The 20179-nt window shown below is 41.3% G+C and overlaps 1 protein-coding gene across 1 annotated transcript in view; it reads left to right on the top strand.

Annotated features, from left to right (window-relative positions):
• The window catches only part of GTF3C3 (general transcription factor IIIC subunit 3), a 29589-nt gene extending 9614 nt beyond the window's left edge, over positions 1-19975 (top strand). The window contains 12 exon segments of the mRNA XM_059702656.1: positions 2539-2588; positions 2590-2618; positions 3856-3962; positions 4822-4993; positions 7796-7998; positions 8301-8402; positions 9241-9376; positions 11525-11762; positions 12585-12775; positions 14556-14680; positions 17942-18094; positions 18718-19975. Coding sequence (XP_059558639.1) covers positions 2539-2588; positions 2590-2618; positions 3856-3962; positions 4822-4993; positions 7796-7998; positions 8301-8402; positions 9241-9376; positions 11525-11762; positions 12585-12775; positions 14556-14680; positions 17942-18094; positions 18718-18840 — 1629 coding nt within the window. The 3' untranslated portion in view covers positions 18841-19975.
• The last annotated feature ends 204 nt before the right edge of the window (positions 19976-20179 follow it).

Raw genomic sequence — 20179 nt, 5'->3', positions numbered from 1 at the left:
GTATCTGGGATTTATTTATCTTCTATAATTGAAACTTTGTAGCCTTGAGCGGAGCCCAGGTCTGGCCAGGGCAGGCGGGAAGCTTGGCTTCCTCCATCGCCGGGGGCAACCAGAGCCTCCTGCTCACTCCAGCTCCATGGCCGCCGCCATCTTAGTTGGGCTAATTTGCATACTCACTCCTGATTGGCTGGTGGGCCTGGCTTGTGGGTGTAGCAGTGATGGAGTGATGGTTAGTTTGCATCTTTCTCTTTTTTTAGTGTAGATGTGTTAGGCACTGTACAAGCACCAGGAGATCCAGTATTAGATGAGTTTTAACCCTTTGCGGTCGTATGTCTACTCTCAGCCACCAAAGCTTTTTTACTGTTCCGGTCGTATGTCTGCTCTCAGCCACCACAGCAAGGAACCGTACGAATCTTAACTCTATTCATTCATGTATCAGTTCATAATTTCTCTGAAAGCTCTTAAGTGTCTAAGCGACCTTGTCATGAACCAAAACATTTCCCCGACAAATCGGAGATATCGAAACTCACTATAAACAAACGCGGTCGTTCCACGCTCGCCATGCAAAACACCGTGGCGAGTCCGTCGCCTTTTGAGAGTGAAGAAATCGACAAGCTTCGGAGATACTTCGCAGAATTTCAAATAAAGCGTTACAAATTACGTTTAACTGTAATTAGGCATTCTCGCTTGTTAAGATATTTCAAAATAGTACTCCACAATGGCAAAAAGAAAGTTACCAAAAGAAGTGTACTGCGAATCTGAAAGTCACGATGAAGAGTTTTATTTTGGCACCTTGAATACTGACTCTGACGTAGAAAGTGATAACGTTTGTAGTGATTCTACTAGTAGTGACGTAGTTCCAAAAAAGAATTAATAAACCTTGTTTATCCTTCATAATCTTGCATGTTATGTATCACTGCTCTTTCAATGGAAATTAATTCCGACCAGTACGACACCCATGTCCAAATTTAATACGACCGCAAAGGGTTAACATTCCCTGCCCTTGTAGAGTTTACATTCTAGTTGGGGGACATAGGCAGTGATCAAATGAACAACTAACTGTATGGTTTGTGAGGTGTTGATAAGTAATATGAAGAAAACCAAAGCAGGGAAGGGGATAGGGAGTTGAGGAATAGGAGTGTGTCATTTTAATAGGGTGATTGGAGGAGGATTCATTTCCTATGTTATGGTCTCCCTGACCTGAGAGTGAGCTGAAGGTGGTATGGGAGCAGACGGTAGGGAAGAGTGTCACCGGCCAGGGAAATGATGAGAAGAGAAGCAGTCGTCTTTAAAATCAGAGTCAGAGCTGATGCAGAGAAAGATGTCCAGTGTCGGATGTAACATGTCAGGATTGCTGACCGGGGCCGCTGGAGGCTAGTAGTCACTCATTTAGAATGAGTCCAGTCAGCATGGGCAGCTGGTGGTGGGAGAGCAGGTACGTTTTGGAGTAACAAGCAGGTATACTAATATTTGGAGTTTTATCATATGATTTTAATAAAGGGAGAGAAGGGCGGAGTATTAAGGAGATGCGCAGGAAGTAATTGCAGTGCTGGACCATGGAGAAGGAGGGGAGTTGAGGGCCGGAAGGTGCAGAGCCTGTGAGGCGGGGGTAGGACCAATGCTGTGTAGAGCCCCTGGAGGGAGGAGAGTTGGTGTTGGGCTGCAGAGGGGTGAGTGGATGGTGTGGGAGCGGTGGGAGAGAGGTATTGACATTGACGTCGTTATGCTGTCATTGGATATCTTTCTCTGAATCAGCTCTGATTCTGATGTTAAAGATTGCTTCCCTTCTCAACTTTAAGAAAATGAAAATCAGCTACAGGGCCTAAGCAAATAAATGAATTTTATAATCTATCCTTCTGTCATTTACCCTTTTAGGAGTTACTATGAAGCCAATGATGTTACCTCAGCTATTAATGTAATTCAAGAAGCTTTCTCAAACACCAGGGCCTAGTCTCTATGGAGGATGTTAACATAGGAGCTGAACTGTACATTTCTAACAAACAGTACGACAAAGCTCTGGAGGTAGGGACATGTGTCTCTCTTTAGGTTTGAAACTCATTTCTGTGTTCTAGAAATTTTACAAATAGACAGTTTCTCATTTGTAGTTATATATGTTACTTATGTGCGAAATTATGTAAAGAAATAGGTATGGAAACATTTCTGATTCTATACTGATTCCATATGAAAGTATAAAATGTAGTTTGTCACCTGGTAAAAGGTGCCAGGCAGAGCTGTACTTCAAGGTGGCAAGACTCAGCCAGATCAAGTGCTGTAATTCAGTTCTTAACCTGTTGGGGAAAAGTTGATTGCTTTGATACAGGAATTACATGTCTGCAGTTAAGCATTCGTTAAAATTATATAAAAATATTAATGTGTCACAATGGTTCCTTATATTAAAGAGACTTACTGATGCTTTTTATAGCTCATTCATTTGTTGTAAGGAATATTTGAATTAACTGTTCAAACCTTTGCATTGTGAAAAGGTTTTTTTATACATACCTACTGTATTATTTTCTCTCCCTCCTTCAATTCTTGTAGGTAATTATGGATTTTTCTGGATTTTGCTGAATCATGCTAGAAAAAGAGCTTCGAAGAAGGCACTTCAGAAGAGAATACAGGTTGTAGTTTCTCTTCCTGGAAAGTGTATAGAATCCTCCCTTGTTCATGTTGAACCTGACAGTTACTCTTTCATAGCATGTTTTCCCAAGAAGCATTTTTTCCTAGAGAGAGATCACATCTTTTTCTTGTGATTATTCACGTACACGTAATCTTTTCCAAAACGTTTTCAGTCCCTTTTATTCTTCAATACGTCCTTTTGAATATGGCTTTTCTATTGACCCAGGGTCTTTTTTTTTTTCTTTAATATATATTCCATGGATTATTTTTTTTTACAGAGAGAAGGGAGAGGGATAGAGAGCCAGAAACATCGATGAGAGAGAAACATCGATCAGCCACCTCCTGCACACCCCCACTGGGATATGCCCGCAACCAAGGCACACGCCCTTGACTGGAATTGAACCTGGGACCCTCAGTCCACAGGCCCGAAGCTCTATCCACTGAGCCAAACCGGCTAGGGCTGACCCAGGGTCTTTTTAGTGCTACGTGAAAGAAGACAGGGGTTCCTGAACAGCTTATCAAAGCAATTTACCCTTTCAAAAAGGACTTAAAATGCTCTCTACTAATTTACCTTTAACTTAAGCATTGAAAAAGTTTCTACTTCAAACTTCAGCACTGTATTATTCTATCCCTTTCTCACTCGGCTTTGTAGTGAAGACTAAAGTAGGTTTTGAATTTAAGAAGAAAAAGAGAGGCCAAAACGGTTTGGCTCAGTGGATAGAGCGTCGGCCTGCGGACTGAAAGGTCCCAGGTTCGATTCGCGGTCAAGGGCATGTACCTGGGTTGCGGGCATATCCCCAGTAGGAGATGTGCAAGAGGCAGCTGATCGATGTTTCTCTCTCATCGATGTTTCTAACTCTCTATCTCTCTCCCTTCCTCTCTGTAAAAAAATCAATAAAATATATATTTAAAAAAAAAAAAAAAGAAGAAGAAAAGAGAGTTCGTATATTCTTGTTTGTCTTTTAGTCTTTTTAGTTCTTTGTAGATTTGAAAGAAAGTGTGGGAGTCTATGTAGGGTTTACATATTAGGAAAAAAATATGAAGGATAATTGCTACCAAAAGACACACTGAAGGAGGTGTAAGTACCCAGGACTAGAGTTGGCCACGTTTAGAATTGACACAGAATCATTTGCTTTGAATTACGTAAATAAGATCTTACATAGAAGACACAGTTTGCTTCATTTGACCACGTTCTACACTTGCAATAGGAAGTGCTTTGCCCGTCTGTCTGATCCACAGCTGCTGAGAATGTGACCTGCACCATCCCTGAGGGGGTGCCAATAGACATCACGGTGAAGTTGATGGTCTGCCTTGTCCACCTCAACATCCTCGACCACTTAATGTAAGTCACGTGAAGGTCTGCACTTGCGGTTCTTCAGCTCTAATTCGCAGTGATTTCTCCAGGTGACGGGGAAATTGTCAGTCGACCTTAGATTTCGTGTTTCTCAATAACCGGGCAGGTCGCTCTCAGCGTCTTCGTGCGGCGTCTTAGAAAAGCCAGGAGTGTTTGGGAACAGGCCTTAGCATACTTGGTTCTTCTTTCAAAATGATCGCAGTGCAGAGATCAGAATTGAGATTGGGTCCTAGACAATTGTTAATTTCTGACCAATTTCATTAAATTTTAAAAAATCGGCATTTACTTTGCAGACGTCAGGATAGGTATTGAATAAAATATACAAATCCCTGCCCACATGAGTCTTTTGTCCTGATGGGGTTAGATAGATAATAAACAAAATTAGTATGTGAGATAATAGGATGTCAGTTGGTGATACATGCTCGGAGAAAATCAAACGGAGAGAAGAAGGAATGTTGGGGTGGGAGGAGTTGCAGTGTGAAACAGGGTGGTCAGGAGAGGCCTCCCTGGGGAAGGACACATTTGAGTGGTGGCCTGAAGGAAGTCAGCCATGCAGGTGTCTGAGGCAGGTCTGTGCTTGACTTGCCCGAGGAGGAGCACAGAGCAGCGCTGCCCAGCTGCTCCCACCTGCCTTATGCCGGCCTCGGGGGTGATGTGGGACAGCGGATATGGCAGCAGGAGCTCTTGAATAGAGGCTCAGAAGCGAATAGGAAATGGGGGGTTGAGAGCTGTTTTATGAAGCCTTCTCCTAGGCTTGTCCCTGATGACTGGGGTGTGTGGAAAAGAGCAATAGACGTGGATGTGCACATTTGTACTGAAGATTGACTTCAGGCTTACATCTTGTGGTCTAGCCTCTCTTGACAACCCTGGTGGAGCAGAACCCGGAAGACATGGGAGACCTCTATCTGGATGTCGCCGAGGCTTTCCTGGACGTTGGGGAATATAGCTCTGCGCTTCCTCTCCTTAGCGCACTGGTCTGTTCCGAAAGGTACAACCTCGCCGTGGTTTGGCTGCGGCACGCAGGTAATGCTCCTCTGTGGGCGGGAGAGGGTTAATCATCAGGAGACAAGAGTTTACTTCCCCAGAATAGTAGTCATTACTACTTCCCCAGGATAGTAGGTCTTAGTGAAGGTGGTCTCAGGGCAGTTCTCTGAAAGCCCTTATTTTAAACTAGGGGCCCGGTGCACGAAATTCGTGCACTGGGTGTGTGGGGGGGGGGGCGGGGAGTGTCCCTCAGCCCAGCCTGCCCCCTCTCACATACTGGGAGCCCTCAGGCGTTGACCCCCATCACCCTCCAATCGCAGGATCGGCCCCTTGCCCAGGCCTGACGCCTCTGGCCGAGGCGCCCGGCCCGGGCAGCAGGGACCTGCAGCTGCAGTGGCCCCGTGATCGTGGGCTTCGCTTTAGGCCCAGGCAAGGGACCCCTAGCTCCTGGGACTGCCAGCTTCAACCGTGCCCAGCTCCCATCGCTGGCTCCACCCCTACTTCCTGCTCTCACTGGCCAGGGCGGAAAAGGCACCTGATTCTCCTGGGGCCGCCTTTGCCCTGCCCCCCAGCTCTTAGCTCCCCCCCTGGGTTTCCGATCACTGTCAGTGGCAGGGGGCTTCTTCCTGCTTTCCCTTTCGCCTCCCTGCATTGTGCCTACATATGCAAATTAACTGCCATCTTGTTGGCAGTTAACTGCCAATCTTAGTTGGCAGTTAATTTGCATATAGCCCTGATTAGCCAATGAAAAGGGTATCGTCGTACGCCAATTACCATTTTTCTCTTTTATTATATAGGATGGTCTTGGTAAGTTACTCAGTGATTGCCCCTCCCTGAGGCTTGGAGGAAGGATTCCTTTCCTGCTGCCAGAGTGAAGCGGGATTAACACGTTCCTGTTAAAAATACCTTAAATACCGCTGCTTACCTGTCTTAATCGCTTTCTAGGTTGTCAGATTTGGGGTGTTCTAATTTTTTTAAAACTTTTACAGATTTGTATTTAATATGTTATTTGGGAGAGATTAACATATTTTCAAAGCTCTTTGAGCCAAAAAATGTGCTCAAGATTGGGTTTTATATGTCATTTTTATTTCCAAGTCCACAGTAATCTGAATAAAATTTGTATCTACATCCATACTAAGAAATAAATTATTTAGAGTAGAAAAATAGCTTAAGAAATACAACTAAATCTCTTCAAGAAACACAAAAGCCAAAAATACTCTAATAGCATTTCCTATTGAATCAACATAAAAGATGCATTAAAATTTGAATAGTCTTGTTTAAAATACTACATGATAGCAGAAAGTTCAAGTAGTTCTTAAATATTACATATGGAAGAAAGTTCTCTATTACTGGAGAAGCCTTGATTGACATTTTTAGATATTTTGAGACATGTAGATATGAAACAGTAAAGAGAGCACATAATAAGGAAGATAACAGTTTCCTGGGTAAATATGAGCATAAATGTAACCAACATCGTAAAGCTATGGTATGTGTGGTGTTTGGATTTTAAAGACATGAGCAGAGAGCTGGGATTGTTACTGCTTTCCTAAGGCTGGAATATTGAACCTGCTCCTGTTAACTAAGAGTAGGTATTTCAAATCGCACTTAACTATGAGCATGATGCTGAGACATGCTGTTTCCATTTTGAGCCTGTGTCGCTTGACATGAGTGGAAGATAAAACCTCAGAATCATTTAAAAATCATAAAGAAATTTGGGCTCGTTATATAAGCGATCATTACAGGAATTTAATACTTACAGCATAATAACAAAATATCTTTAAAAGTGAAAAATAAAAAATGATAAATAGCATTGTGATGAACCATTCATAGTAAGTAGTCTTCCTTATTAGCAGAGTTTAGCCTAAAGATGATAGGAGGGATTTGAGGAATTTGAGATTCGAGAAAGCAATTGGGCAAAAGCATCATTTTAGCATATAATTGCAGTGAAAAAGAAAAATGATGAGAAGGGCCTAAATTAGTGCTGTGGCTATTAGGGTGGAGAGGAGAAATGCTACAGGGATTTGTTTTCAAGTTTAGATGTAAAACGTAATGATTGATTGGCATAACATTTGAAGAATGGGGCCCAATAACTTCACTTCTGAGAACTTATCCCAAGGAAATAATTGAGTGAGGTGAGGGATTGGGGATCACAGAACTCAGGAGCCTGGCAGTAACGACAGTGAGGCTGGGAGGGGAGCGGGGAGAGTCCTGCCCGAGCTGCTGCTGTTCCCCAGCGTGTGCTCGTGTGCCATGGGGCAGGGGGACCCGCCGTTGTCAAGTCCACATTCTTCAGAAGAAGCTAGTAACTGGGTTTCCTAAAAATCCTAATTTTAAAAAAATGTAGACAATTTATTGTTTTTAACTCAGTGGCCAAACAAAACACATCAGTAGGTTAAATTGGTCCACCAATTTGTGAGCTCTGGCTTACATACATGAGGATGTTTACTGCAGTTTAGAGTAAAAATTTGGAAATAACCTAAATGTCAAATAATACGTGTAAGTAAATAATCTATTTAATTGAATATTATAATCATTCAAAATGCTGATGAAAACGGGAAAATGTTGAAAGCATAATGCTAAGTGAATATAGCAGAACCCTGAAATACATGTGTAGGCTGATTATATCTTTGTAGCAGTTTGAATTTAGTTAGGAATTCAATGGATTGGTCAATTAGTGGATAGAAATTAGTGCTGACAGTTGTTTTAAGGTGCTAGAAATACTCATACATTTTTTTTGTTGTAATTCTTTTGATATTGCTAAACTATTTCTTTAAAAATGGAGAAATAATTCTGGCCAGCTTAGCACTGCGTAGTCATGTGTGTGCGTTCCTTGCCTCCTAGAATGCCTCAAGGCCTTGGGCTACATGGAGCGCGCTGCCGAGAGCTACGGCAAAGTGGTGGAGCTGGCCCCCCTGCACCTGGACGCAAGGATTTCCCTTTCCACCCTGCAGCAGCAGCTGGGCCGGCCCGAGAGGGCGCTGGAAGCCCTGGAGCCCATGTACGACCCGGACACGCTGGCACAGGATGCCAACGCTGCGCAGCAGGTAGGCCGGGCGCGGAAGGAAGCTTTTCCTGGTGCGAGTGGGTCCCAGCTTCCTCCTCATTCAGGAGGTCTCTGCGGCGCACACCGGCTTCCGTTTCAGTGTATTAAGTTCAGTGTATTTGAAAAATGATTTTGAGTCTTAAGTTTCAGCCACTCATTAGACGCTGTAAATGGCAGTTTCTAAAAGAATGCATCTAATACAGTGAAAGATCATAAAGCAAATGCTCTTAAGCTTTGGTTTTAGACAAAACACCTGATAGCAAAGGAATCTTGTCCCTGACTGTCGTGTGCATATTTATTTAGGAGCTGAAGTTACTGCTTCATCGTTCTACTCTACTGTTTTCACAAGGCAAAATGTATGGTTACATGGATACCCTGCTTACCATGCTAGCCATGCTTTTAAAGGTGGGTGATGATCTTTATGTAGCCTTGCTGACTTTTTCAATGGTTAGAATATGACTTAAATAAAGATTATAGCTATTTTATAACTCTCTTTCACTCTATTAAATTCGAACTTTTTAAAAATATATATATTTTATTGATTTTTTACAGAGAGGAAGGGAGAGGGATAGACAGTTAGAAACATCGAGGAGAGAGAAACATCCATCAGCTGCCTCCTGCACACCCCCTAACTGGGGATTTACCCACAACCAAGGTATATGCCCTTGACCGGAATCGAACCTGGGACCCTTGAGTCCGCAGGCCGACGCTCTATCCACTGAGCCAAACCGGTTAGGGCTAAACTCAAACTTTTAAAAGTAAAAGTCAGAGACAAAAAACTTAGAGATTATGTAATTGAAAGTCTGCATGAAAGTATAAACTTGACTGTAGATTAAGGGAAACAGATCTTTGCTAGTCCATATTTAGAAAAGTGAGAACCACAGTATTATTGGTTATTGGCCCTGTACATAGTACTGTATGCCAAAATTGTTCACTTTGCAAAAACGTTTTCCAGGTTATGACATCCTGTCTGAGTATAGCATTTTTGCAGGGAGGTGGTTATGTGGGTGTTTATATGTGTTATAACATTGATGTGAATTGCCCTCTTTGTGAGTAACATGACGCAAATTTCTTTAGTAAGAAAAAAAGTCTATTCAGTCTTTTTTAGATGTTTATATACACAATAACTTGGTCTCATTTTTCCTTACTTAAGAATCTTTCAGGCACACCTATGTGACTTGTGGCCCATAGATTTTATTAAAAATTTTATGACCAAAAAAATGTCAAATTATCTTTAATTCAGGTAGCAATGAATAAAGCCCAAGTCTGTTTGATATCCAGTTCCAAGTCTGGAGAGAGGCACCTCTACCTTATTAAAGTGTCACGAGACAAAATATCAGACAACAACGACCAAGAAACAGCAAATTGTGATACCAAAGGTAATTACTTTTCATTTGCTTTATTACGTAAAACGTGGCTGAGTTGATAAAATGACTCATGAAGTAACACCTGACAGTAGTAATCTAATTGAAAATACAACCTTTTCAAGTAAAGTGAAATTTTCTAATTGAAATCCTTCAAATATAATAAACTTACTTGGTGTTTAAAGAAAAAGGACGGCCATATGTAAATAATTTTTAAATATTAAAAGGAAAAACTCTGCTTAGTTTTTCTGTTTAAAAAAAGTAAACAGAACTTTTAATTTTGACTTTAGGAAGATAATGTACCTCATTTTAAGAAATTTGAAAAGACTAGATGACAGTGCAGGTTACTGTGTTTGTCCAGTCACTGCAATGACATATGTCCCATTCTTTGTTAAATTCATTTTTGACAAATGCAGCATTCGTCATAGAAATTGAACTTAAGTTGCTTTAACTGGGTCTCAACACAACTTTAAAAGGCATCTATTTTTACCTGGAAAAGCATCAACTATGCTTAGGTGAGATTATTACTTAGAGACTTTGGAAAATATGTAGGCTATAAACTGGAGATACCTGGCAGAAAATTATTTCACTGTTAATTAATTCAATAGACATTTACTAAGTCTTTGTGTTGTTGTTAATCCTCACTTGAGGATATTTTATTTTTCCCAATGATTTTTAGAGAGAGTTGAATTGAGGGAGAAGGAGGGAGGGAGAAAGGGAGGAAGAGAGGGAAAGAGAGAGAGGGGGACATCTACATCGATTGGTTGCTCCCGCATGCACCCTGACATAGGACCAGGGATGGAACCTGCAGCCCAGGTGCATGCCCTTGATGGGGAATCGCACCCGTGACCCTGCGGTCTGCAGGCCAAAGCTCTAAACACTGAGCCAAACCAGCCAGGTCTATTAAATCATGTGACCGTCATGGCCGTGTGCCACAGACAGGGTTTCAGAATCTGGAAGAGCTGAATCTGTTGGGATGACATAAGGATATAAAGTAAGCAAGGTGCTGCCTGGGAGGGGTGAGGGCAGCTGCTCCACGTCCAGCTCAGAGTCTGCCATCTCCGGCGCACTGACTCTGAGCTCAGGTATTTGCACTGTGTTTCCTTAAATTACATTTTTCTCCATATCTGATCTTGCGTATTTTCTCTTTCAGTATTTTCGCATTTCAGACTCATTGTTGATTTTTTCTTTAAAGAATGTATAATAGTCCATTGAATAGCAGTGCCATGATTTATCTGCCCATTCCCTCATTTTTTTGATGCATGGTTGTTTCTGATAATTTTCTTTTTCTTTTTTCCAATATGATTTTACTGATTTCTTAGAAAGAGAGAGGGTGAGAGAGAGAAACAAAAACATCGATGAGAGAGTAACATCGATTGGCTGCCTCCTGCACACTCCCTACTGGGGATGGAGCCCAAAATCCAGGCATATGCCCTGACTGGGCATTGAACCAGCAGCCTCTCAGTGCATGGGATGATGCCCAACCAACTGAGACACACTGGCCAGGGCTGATAATTTTCTTTTATAAATAATACTGTACTGAGCATCTTCATATCTATAGATTTATCTATATTTTTGACTAGCTGTTTAGGATAGATTCCCAAAAGGAGAATTAGTAGGTTAAGGACTAAAAAATTTTATGGCTTTTGATACTTCACAAAGGTTATAAAAGGGAGGTGTCTTACTGACAAATAAGGGAATGAAGGAAAAGAGAAATTTTAAGACCAAACAAAAAAGAAAATTGAGACAACAAAAAGGTCAAAGACAATCTGAATCTCAAAGTATGAATTTGAAGTCCTTTGCTGAGCAAACATTTGATGCCTTGTATGTGCAGACTCTCATCTGACCTCGGTCCTGGACAGCACTTTCGTCCTGCCTGGAGGCATCCTCACAGGCATGAGCAGCACCAAGGTAGCTGGGCTTTGTCAACAAGTCAGAAGTGAGTGCAGATTTTCAGGAGGCAGAGCAGAAGAGGGTGGTGTCGGAGTGGAAAAAGGCCACCCCTTCTCATCATTGTCACAAGAGTGCTGGCAAGGATTGAGGCCATTGGACCCTGGGGATTCAATTTAACCTTAACATCAGTCATAGGGATTTTTTTCCTGAAACTGCTATTTCTGGAAATACATACAATATTCTGACTGATCTCCATTGGTGTTATTTCAGCAATATTCGCTGTCCTCACGAGTGTCATGACCAAGGAGGAGTGGTGGAACCTCCTGTTGAAGGCCATATTCTCCTTGTGTGAGCTGTCCCGATTCCAAGAGGCTGAGTTACTTGTGGATTCTGCGTTGGAATATTGTTCATTTTATGATGACAGACAGAAACGCAAAGAACTAGAATACTTTGGTCTCTCTGCAGCAATTCTGGACAAAAATTTCAGAAAGGCATACAACTATATCAGGTCACTTTCCAATAGCTGATTTCAGCTAGAGTCTTTGCTACGGCATATTTATTTTCAGTTAGATCAGTGGTTCTCAACCTTCTGGCCCTTTAAATACAGTTCCTCATGTTGTGACCCAACCATAAAATTATTTTCGTTGCTACTTCATAACTGTAATGTTGCTACTGTTAGGAATCGTAAGATAAATATCTGATATGCAGGATGGTCTTAGGTGACTTCTGTGAAAGGGTCATTCGACCTCCAAAGGTGTCGAGACCCACAGGTTGAGAACTGCTAAGTTAGATTCTGGTGTTCGAGGGTTAATATGCTGTTTTATTTTAGCTCTCCTGTTGCCTACTGGTCGATTCAGTTCACTGGTGAGCCACAGAGGCAATATACAAGAACATGCGCTCTCACATACTTAGCCTCTTTATAAAAGGTCCATTTATAAAATGGACATCATAATGCTACCACTTCATAGGATTATTGTGAGGATTAAATGAGTTATGTATATAAAGTCTTTTAACAATGCCTGGCACACATTATTATTACAGTGATCATTGTACTGCAGCTGTTGTGGAAAGGGAGATAAAAAGTGAAACCTAAGCCACTTGGTTCAGTTTTTTTTATTTAAAAGTTTTGTTAAGAAGCAGAAGCAAGATGTAGAAATACTGACTTAAGTAGCATTTTCTGGGAGAATCTTTCAGTGTGTGCAAGTGGCCCTTTTGGGGGGATGGTACATGGCAATGTGGTGGGACAGCACTGAAGGGTTTCATTCTTAGAAATGAAGAAGGTCTTCTCTTTACCTTATTTTTCACCCTCACCATCGTCCTTCAATTTCAGGATAATGGTGATGGAGAATGTCAGTCGGCCCCACCTCTGGAACATGTTCAATCAGGTCACCATGCACTCCCAGGAGGTGCGGCACCATCGCTTCTGCCTCCGCTTAATGCTGAAGCACCCCGAGAACCACGCCCTGTGCGTCCTAAATGGACACAATGCCTTCGTGTCTGGCAGTTTCAAGCATGCCCTTGGTAAGTGTCCTGGCACAGGACTTGGTCAAGTCTGAGGTGTGGTCGAGAGCCTGGCCTCATGTGCAGGTGCCTGGGTCCGAGCCGCAGTTCCAGCTGCGAGTTATCCTCCCTCCACTTCCTCTGCCGCAGTTCCTTTACCTTGAAACGGAGAGAACACTTGAGCCTACCTTGTAGATTGTTGTGAAAATTAAATGAGTTAATATAAAGAACTGAAAACAGTGCCTGGCACATATAGTAAGTGGCTGTGTTAGCAATAATAATAATTAATATTATTTTCTCTTATGAAGCTTTGGTTTAAAAAGGCTGAAGTCTTAGAATTTATTTTAAAGGCCAGCCATTCTCCTTACTTAGGCTTATTTGTTTTAAAAATAATTTTCATTAATTAGAGATGTTTTGCCACCTGATTTTAATTTGCTGTAGCACAAAAAAGGATTTAAGATTTGCTGATAGTTTATTCCTTTGGGAGAAAAGTCTTTATATCAAGATTTATTTGCATAGTGCTTACTAATGGTAATTAAACTCGGGGAAAATTCATTAATTACGTGTCACAAAGTTCTATAGTAAGGAGTCAGAAGAAACCAAGTGGAAAATGCCCACCCAAATGTTTACAGTTAAAGTGAGGCCGTGCCTCCTGCTGCCTAGAAGCTGGCGTTGCCAAGCGCACTTCTGAGTAAACTGCGTGGCTAGTGTTGGAGCATCAGACAGTGAAACTCTTCCACTGGGTGCTTTTTGGAATTGTTAACTTAATATTAAGAAAATATAAAATACAATTAATTTTATTTTTCTACATTTAGAAACTTAGAGAAGGTAAGAACAGAAAGTCCAAATGGCAGTCTGCCCTCTGTGTTGCCAAAGAGACTTTATGGTGCCATTCCTTCCGGAATGGGAGCAGGAGGAATAGAGGTTTTATCTGTATGTGATAAATTATGTATCATTTTGTAAGAAAAATCCACGTAAATTTCCACATCACATATTGGTAAGCTTTTGACATGAGATAATTGTACATGTAGATTATATGGAATTCACAAAAACGCATCATCTTATTTTATTATTCAATACATTTAGCTTTTCTAAGGAAAAACAAAGTAGTTGCTACATTTATAAAAAAAAACACCCATTATCTAAAAAACAAAATTATTTTTTTCACCTCCATGATCCATTCCATTTGATTTTTTTTTAAAATATATTTTATTGATTCTTTACAGAGAGGAAGGGAGAGAGATAGAGAGTTAGAAACATCGATGAGAGAGAAACATCGATCAGCTGCCTCCTGCACATCTCCCACTGGGAATGTGCCCGCAACCCAGGTACATGCCCTTGACCGGAATTGAACCCGAGACCTTTCAGTCCGCAGGCCGATGCTCTGTCCACTGAGCCAAACCGGTTTCGGTTCCATTTGATTTTTTAAAACAGATAATTAATTTTCCAAAAGAAGTAATCAAGAGACACATTCCTCCATTGCTCTTTAAATAGATTTAAGATCGTAAGATAGGTTTATGACCACAATTGATAAATTACTCATTTTGGAAGTATGACTCTGTGAAAATGTCCAGTTGTGCCTAAGAGAAGGTTATTTTTACTCATGTTTAATCTTTATGGTTTGGATACATTCATGGCTAAATCCTTCTAATTTTGTTACATGTTTTTAAAAAGTGAAATCTGCATATGTTAACTACCACTAATGTTTGTTTACCCTTAAAATGTATTAGAATAAATACATTTGAAGAAATAAGGGGCTATGTTCTCATCACACCATCTGATATCACTGCTCATTTTTCAGGCCAGTATGTGCAAGCCTTTCGCACCCACCCCCATGACCCTCTCTACAGCATCTGCATAGGGCTAACCTTCATTCACATGGCCTCTCAGAAGTATGTGTTAAAGAGACATGCTCTTATTGTGCAGGTAATTAAATTGGGTTTCTCATTACGTGATTGTATATTTTTTAAAAATGAATATACTTAATGTGTTAACCTGCTTCAAAAGTAATACCTGCTAATGCCCTGGCTGGGTGGCTCAGTTGGTTGGAGTGTCACCCTGTACACCAGAAGGTTGCTGGTTTGATTTCTGGTCAGGGCACATAGCTAGGTTGCAGATTCGATCCCCAGTTGGGGCGTGTACAAGACGCAACCGATCGATGGATGTTTCGCTCTCACATCAATGTTTTTCTCTCTCTAAAAATCAATAAAAACATATCCTTGGATGAGGATTTAAAAAAAACACACCTGCTTAATACATGTGTTGGGAATCCCCAACACCTACTCCTCTGTTCAGTCCTCATGGACTCAACACCTACTCATACTCCTGTACATTATAATATTCAATAACATATTGAATATTATACATTCAATAATGTATGAATATGTAACTTTCTCTTTTCTTTTTTTAAAAATATATTTTATTGATCTTTTTACAGAGAGAGGAAGGGAGAGGGAGAGTTAGAAACATCAATGAGAAACATCGATCAGCTGCCTCTTGCACACCCCCTACTGGGGATGTGCCTGCAACCAAGGTACATGCCCTTGACCGGAATCGAACCTGGGACCTTTCAGTCCGCAGGCCGACGCTGGACGCTCTGTCACTGAGCCAAACTGGTTAGGGCTCTTTTTTTTTTTTTTAAGTGTCCTTTTTTTTTCTTTTCTCTCTCTTTTTAATGTTTTTATTGATTTCAGAGAGAAATAGAAACATCAATGATGAGAGAGAATCGCTGATCGGCTGCCTCCTTCACATCCCCTACTGTGGATTGAGCCCACAACCTGGGCATGTGCTCTGACTAGAAATCGAACTATGACCTTCTGGTTCATGGGTCTATGCTCAACCACTGAGCCACACTGGCCGGGCTGTAACTGTTTGCTTAAGTCATCACCAACAAATTGTTCTTTTAAAGCAAGGGTGGGAACATCTGGCCTGCAGGCTGTAAAAGACCCACAGAATCATGTGGTCTGGCCCTGCCAAGGCATTAGGGGTGAGCTAATTAAATGTTTGACCAACTGTAGCAGGCTAATTTTTCAGTGGATAATTTTGTATGGCCCTCGAATGATGTTGTAAATATCCAGATGGCCCTGGGCAGAAAGAGGCTCCCCACGCCCGTTTAGAATTGTTTCGTTTCTTACAGCGATTGGGAGCCGCCTTTTTGCTTTCTTGTTTACATTTTTGCAGTTTGTCTTCTCTAACAAGAACATACAGCCCAAGATCAGAGACCTTGTCTGTCTTGTTCAACACTGTATCCCCGACACTTCTGTTTTTATGATTGTACTTTTTATGTGAATTTGTTTGGTGCCGTGGTCGGCAAACTGCGGCTCACGAGCCACACGCGGCTGGCTCTTTGGCCCCTTGAGTGTGGCTCTTCCTAAGCCTTAGGAGTACCCTAATTAAGTTAATAACAATGTACTTACCTATATAGTTTAAGTTTAAAAAATTTGGCTCTCAAAAGAAATTTCAATCATTGTACTGTTGATATTTGGCTCTGTTGACTAATGAGTTTGCCGACCACTGGTTTGGTGCATGCATAGACATGTGTTTAAGTAGTTAGGGGAGGAAAGAAAGTGTTGGCTTGCGTCAGGTAGCACGATTTAGTAAATGATTTTTTAAAAAATAAAATGGTTAAAAGAACGCCTAAATTAAAAGAATGATAATTTTAAAACTGGGTATTGGGGTTCATTGTAATTTTTTTTTTTTTACTTTTATGTATTTGAAATTTTCCATAATGAAAAGTGAAAAAACAAAACCCCACCTAAAAACCTGAATTTTTCCTTTTGGGGCATTTATTTGTAATATTCTGTCTACATTTTCTCTAAGCTTCTTTTCCTTTATTAGTGGGTACTGTTCTGTACCAAGCAATGTAGGCTTGTTTATAAGTTAAACAGATGTGAGCAGATGTGTAGTGAACACCCACTGTGGCTAGAGCAGGGAGTGAGCACACAGGCCGCATTTCTTGTCCTCATGAAGCTTACAGAGTTGAGAGGTAACACTAGATGGGGAATTTTTATGGATTAACTCATTAGTAAATAGTTACATTATGTAGTTTTTAGGCCCAGTAGGATGAAAATTCATGTATCGGGCCCTTGAATAAGGTCTTGTTCAGCGTCGTTTCATTTTAATGCTGATGACATGCTGTGGGAACTCCCTTGGGTTGACCTCATGTAGCCTTTGGTAAGCTGGTTTCCTTCCATGTCATTCTGCTGAAAGTTGCAGAACCTGTCAATAGCATGAAGTGAGGACCTACTGTACTTCAGCATAATTTGGAAGCTAAATTTGAAATCACTTTTACAGTTAAATAGTAGGTTTTAAATGGTAGGGGGAGAGGTAAAACAAGAGATAATGGGTAATAGGAATTTGTTGTATTAATCTCCCTTATGTAGGTTAAACGTTTTAAGTTCTAGCCTCTCAAATTAATTGATTTACTTTCAATTCTCAGTAATATATTTACTTACTGCACAGGACACTTGCACTGCAGTCTGTAGCTTCCGGTGGGTGATAGGAGTTGCACTGCCTTACAGGGGAGAGGGAACGTGGGAAGAGGCAGGGGCACAGCTGCTGTGTGGCCGCTGTGACCACGAGGAGGCTGCATGCTCCCAGCTGTGCTCTGAGATCAGTGTCTCCGTAAGGCCGCTCCGTCGGAAGCTTTCAGGGGGAAACAACAACACCCCAGCTTTTGGGGTTAGGAGGTTACTAAGGTCCTAAGAAGTAACTTATAAGAGGTTCCATTTACTGAGAAAGGTTAGGTGTATCCAAGTGATTTTGCTCGTGAGCACAAACCTTTCTAAATGATCATTGAAGGACTCATTTTGTATTCTGCTCAGGCTTTTAGACACATATTTCAGACTGAAAGTTTAAAAGTTTACTGGCCTCCGATGCCACAGAAGCCAGTTTGAAGCCATAGAACCACACATACAGCCTGTATTTTTATAGCCTGGACCTTTGACTGCCAGCTGTAACATTTGGCTGTTTTCTATGAATATTTCTATCCTTCGCTTAAAACATGTTTACACCCTCAGAAGAGCTTCTGACTGCACGGTGACTGACACCACAGTGCCGACAGGTGTTCTTTTCGGGTGCGGCTGTGTATTTTCTCAGTATTTGTGTCCCCAGCACCTGGCACATAGAGTAGCTCATGCTTGTCAAAGGAGTGAAATGTTGAACTGTTTGTCTTTTTCTTTTTGGTAGGGCTTTTCCTTTCTTAATCGCTACCTCAGTCTACGTGGGCCTTGCCAGGAGTCATTCTACAATATGGGCCGCGGCTTTCACCAGCTGGGGCTGAGCCACCTTGCCATCCACTATTACCACAGGGCCCTGGAGCTCCCTCCGATGGTGGTAGAGGTACCGTGCCATTTACTCTCATATGCAGAGAAGTGCAGCTAGCTCAGAGCTGTGGTCCAGGCAGTGAAATAAGTTTTAGCGGACATGTTAAAATGTGTTTTTCCCTATTGAATCCATTCACGGAATAATGTTCAGCAACAAGTCCATCTTTGCCATCCTGGCTTTTTTCTTGATCAGCAACCACGTGGACATATATGACTTGTGATTATGACTATGTTAGTTATCCTAAGATAGCCCTGTGGCTTACAGGTAATAGCTGGTAGACCTGAAGCCTGAATATTGAGTAATATAGTCATTGCTCATTTTCAAGTTCAAGGGTAACTAACACATTTCTTTCTAAAGATGAAAGACCAGTATTAATGTAGGTTTTTGTTTTGTTTTTTAAGACACTGTTGTATAGGGTAAAGTGTTGCCAATACTATGATAATCTGTGTTTAAAGTCTAATTTTTATTTTAATTTCTGAAGAGAAGTACATGTAGGTAACTGTCTTCCTCTTGCTGCTTTTAAGATTCTTTGTCTTTGACCTTTGCCATTCTTTATGTGCCTTTCTGTTAGATAGTACAGGTGTTTTTGCATCTGCTCACTTGTGTTATAAGTAACTCATTTGTGCTTTTCCCCCTAGGGTATAGAAGTTGACCAGGTAGACTTACGAAGAGATATTGCCTACAACTTGTCTCTCATTTATCAGAACAGCGGGAATATTAGAATGGCGCAGAGGCTGTTGTACACCTACTGTGTTATTTAAGGCCCCTCAGCCAAGAAAGGGACATTGGGCAGCTGCTATGTGTGGATAAGTACTTTTTATCTCAAGGCTTATTATTAACCCCCAAATAGTATTGGTAATTTTGGAATTATCTAACGTGTATTTCGTATTTAACATATCATAATGATCTTTTGGTAGGTATGTAAAAATTATTATTTCTACAAGATTTTGTATATTGTCCTGTCATTTTCCTTTAGTATTTTTAGTACAATTGTCCCCAGGCTGAAATGGACTATAGTAACGTTTGAGTGGTTTGGAGTGGAATACACTGATTTTTCACTCATACTGTTTATTCATCTGTGCATATGTTAAACGCCTGCTCTGTACCAGGCACTGTGATAGATGCCAGAATACAGTAGTAAGACAGGTGTGCTCTCTCAATACAATTCCTTAAATACAGACCTTGAGCAGTGATTATTTGAGAGAAATGTTTGTTACATTTCTACATACATCGTCATTGTCAGCCATTTATTACTTAGCGCCTGTTACTATTACAAAAGAGGTTGCTGATTAAAGGAAAGACAAAGCGGGAATATTTCTGATGTCAGCACAGTTATGCAATTCACTTATCTGTACAAAATGATTTAAAATGGTTAATGGTAGGAAGACAAATCATCGAGTTAATTTTTCCCTTTTCATTTGTATGTGTCTTAGCCACATAGACTGAGACCTGGGAGGCTGGGCTCACTCCAGAACACTGTGCTCCCAGGCAGCTTAAGAAACGCACTGTCAGTGTTTGACAATGGCTTTCTGACAAGAAAGAGAGGGTGATGCTCAGTAGCATAGCCTGGTTTCCATTTCAAGGTCACTAGGGATGTAGGAGGGCTGGGAACTGTATACATGGACTAGAGTATTGAATGCTCTTGGGTCTAAGATAACAGTACTTGTTGGATGTACAGAGTTTCTTTTAGGAGAAAATAAATGCTCTAAATGTGCACATGGATTGTAACCTAGGCCAAGCGTGGGAGGAAATAAGCCTGAGACAGGATCAAAAATGCAGTGGGGCTCTTCACACTATAGACATAGTCGAGAAGCAGAATTTGTATGTAATACGTCAATGCATTATTGTCCCTCTGTGTGTGTAAATGTAATTTAAATAAAGTATTTTTATAATGAACGTGAGTTACTTCGTGTGCTTGGTAGTCATTAGAAACCCCTTCTCACATCTGAGACTGAGCGGCGTGTCCAGGCCACGAGCCAGCTCCCCTCACTCGGGTCTCCCTGCAGAGGAGCTTCTGCTTCAGGCAGGCTCACGGCAGGAAGGGGTGTGTTAGAAAGGAGGAGGCTTCCGGGCCTCAGCCGGTGGAAGCCCTGGAGGAAG

Source organism: Myotis daubentonii, chromosome 7, assembly GCF_963259705.1.
Source record: "Myotis daubentonii chromosome 7, mMyoDau2.1, whole genome shotgun sequence".
NCBI classification, from domain to species: domain Eukaryota; kingdom Metazoa; phylum Chordata; class Mammalia; order Chiroptera; family Vespertilionidae; genus Myotis; species Myotis daubentonii.
This window is presented reverse-complemented; position numbering and strand designations above follow the sequence as displayed.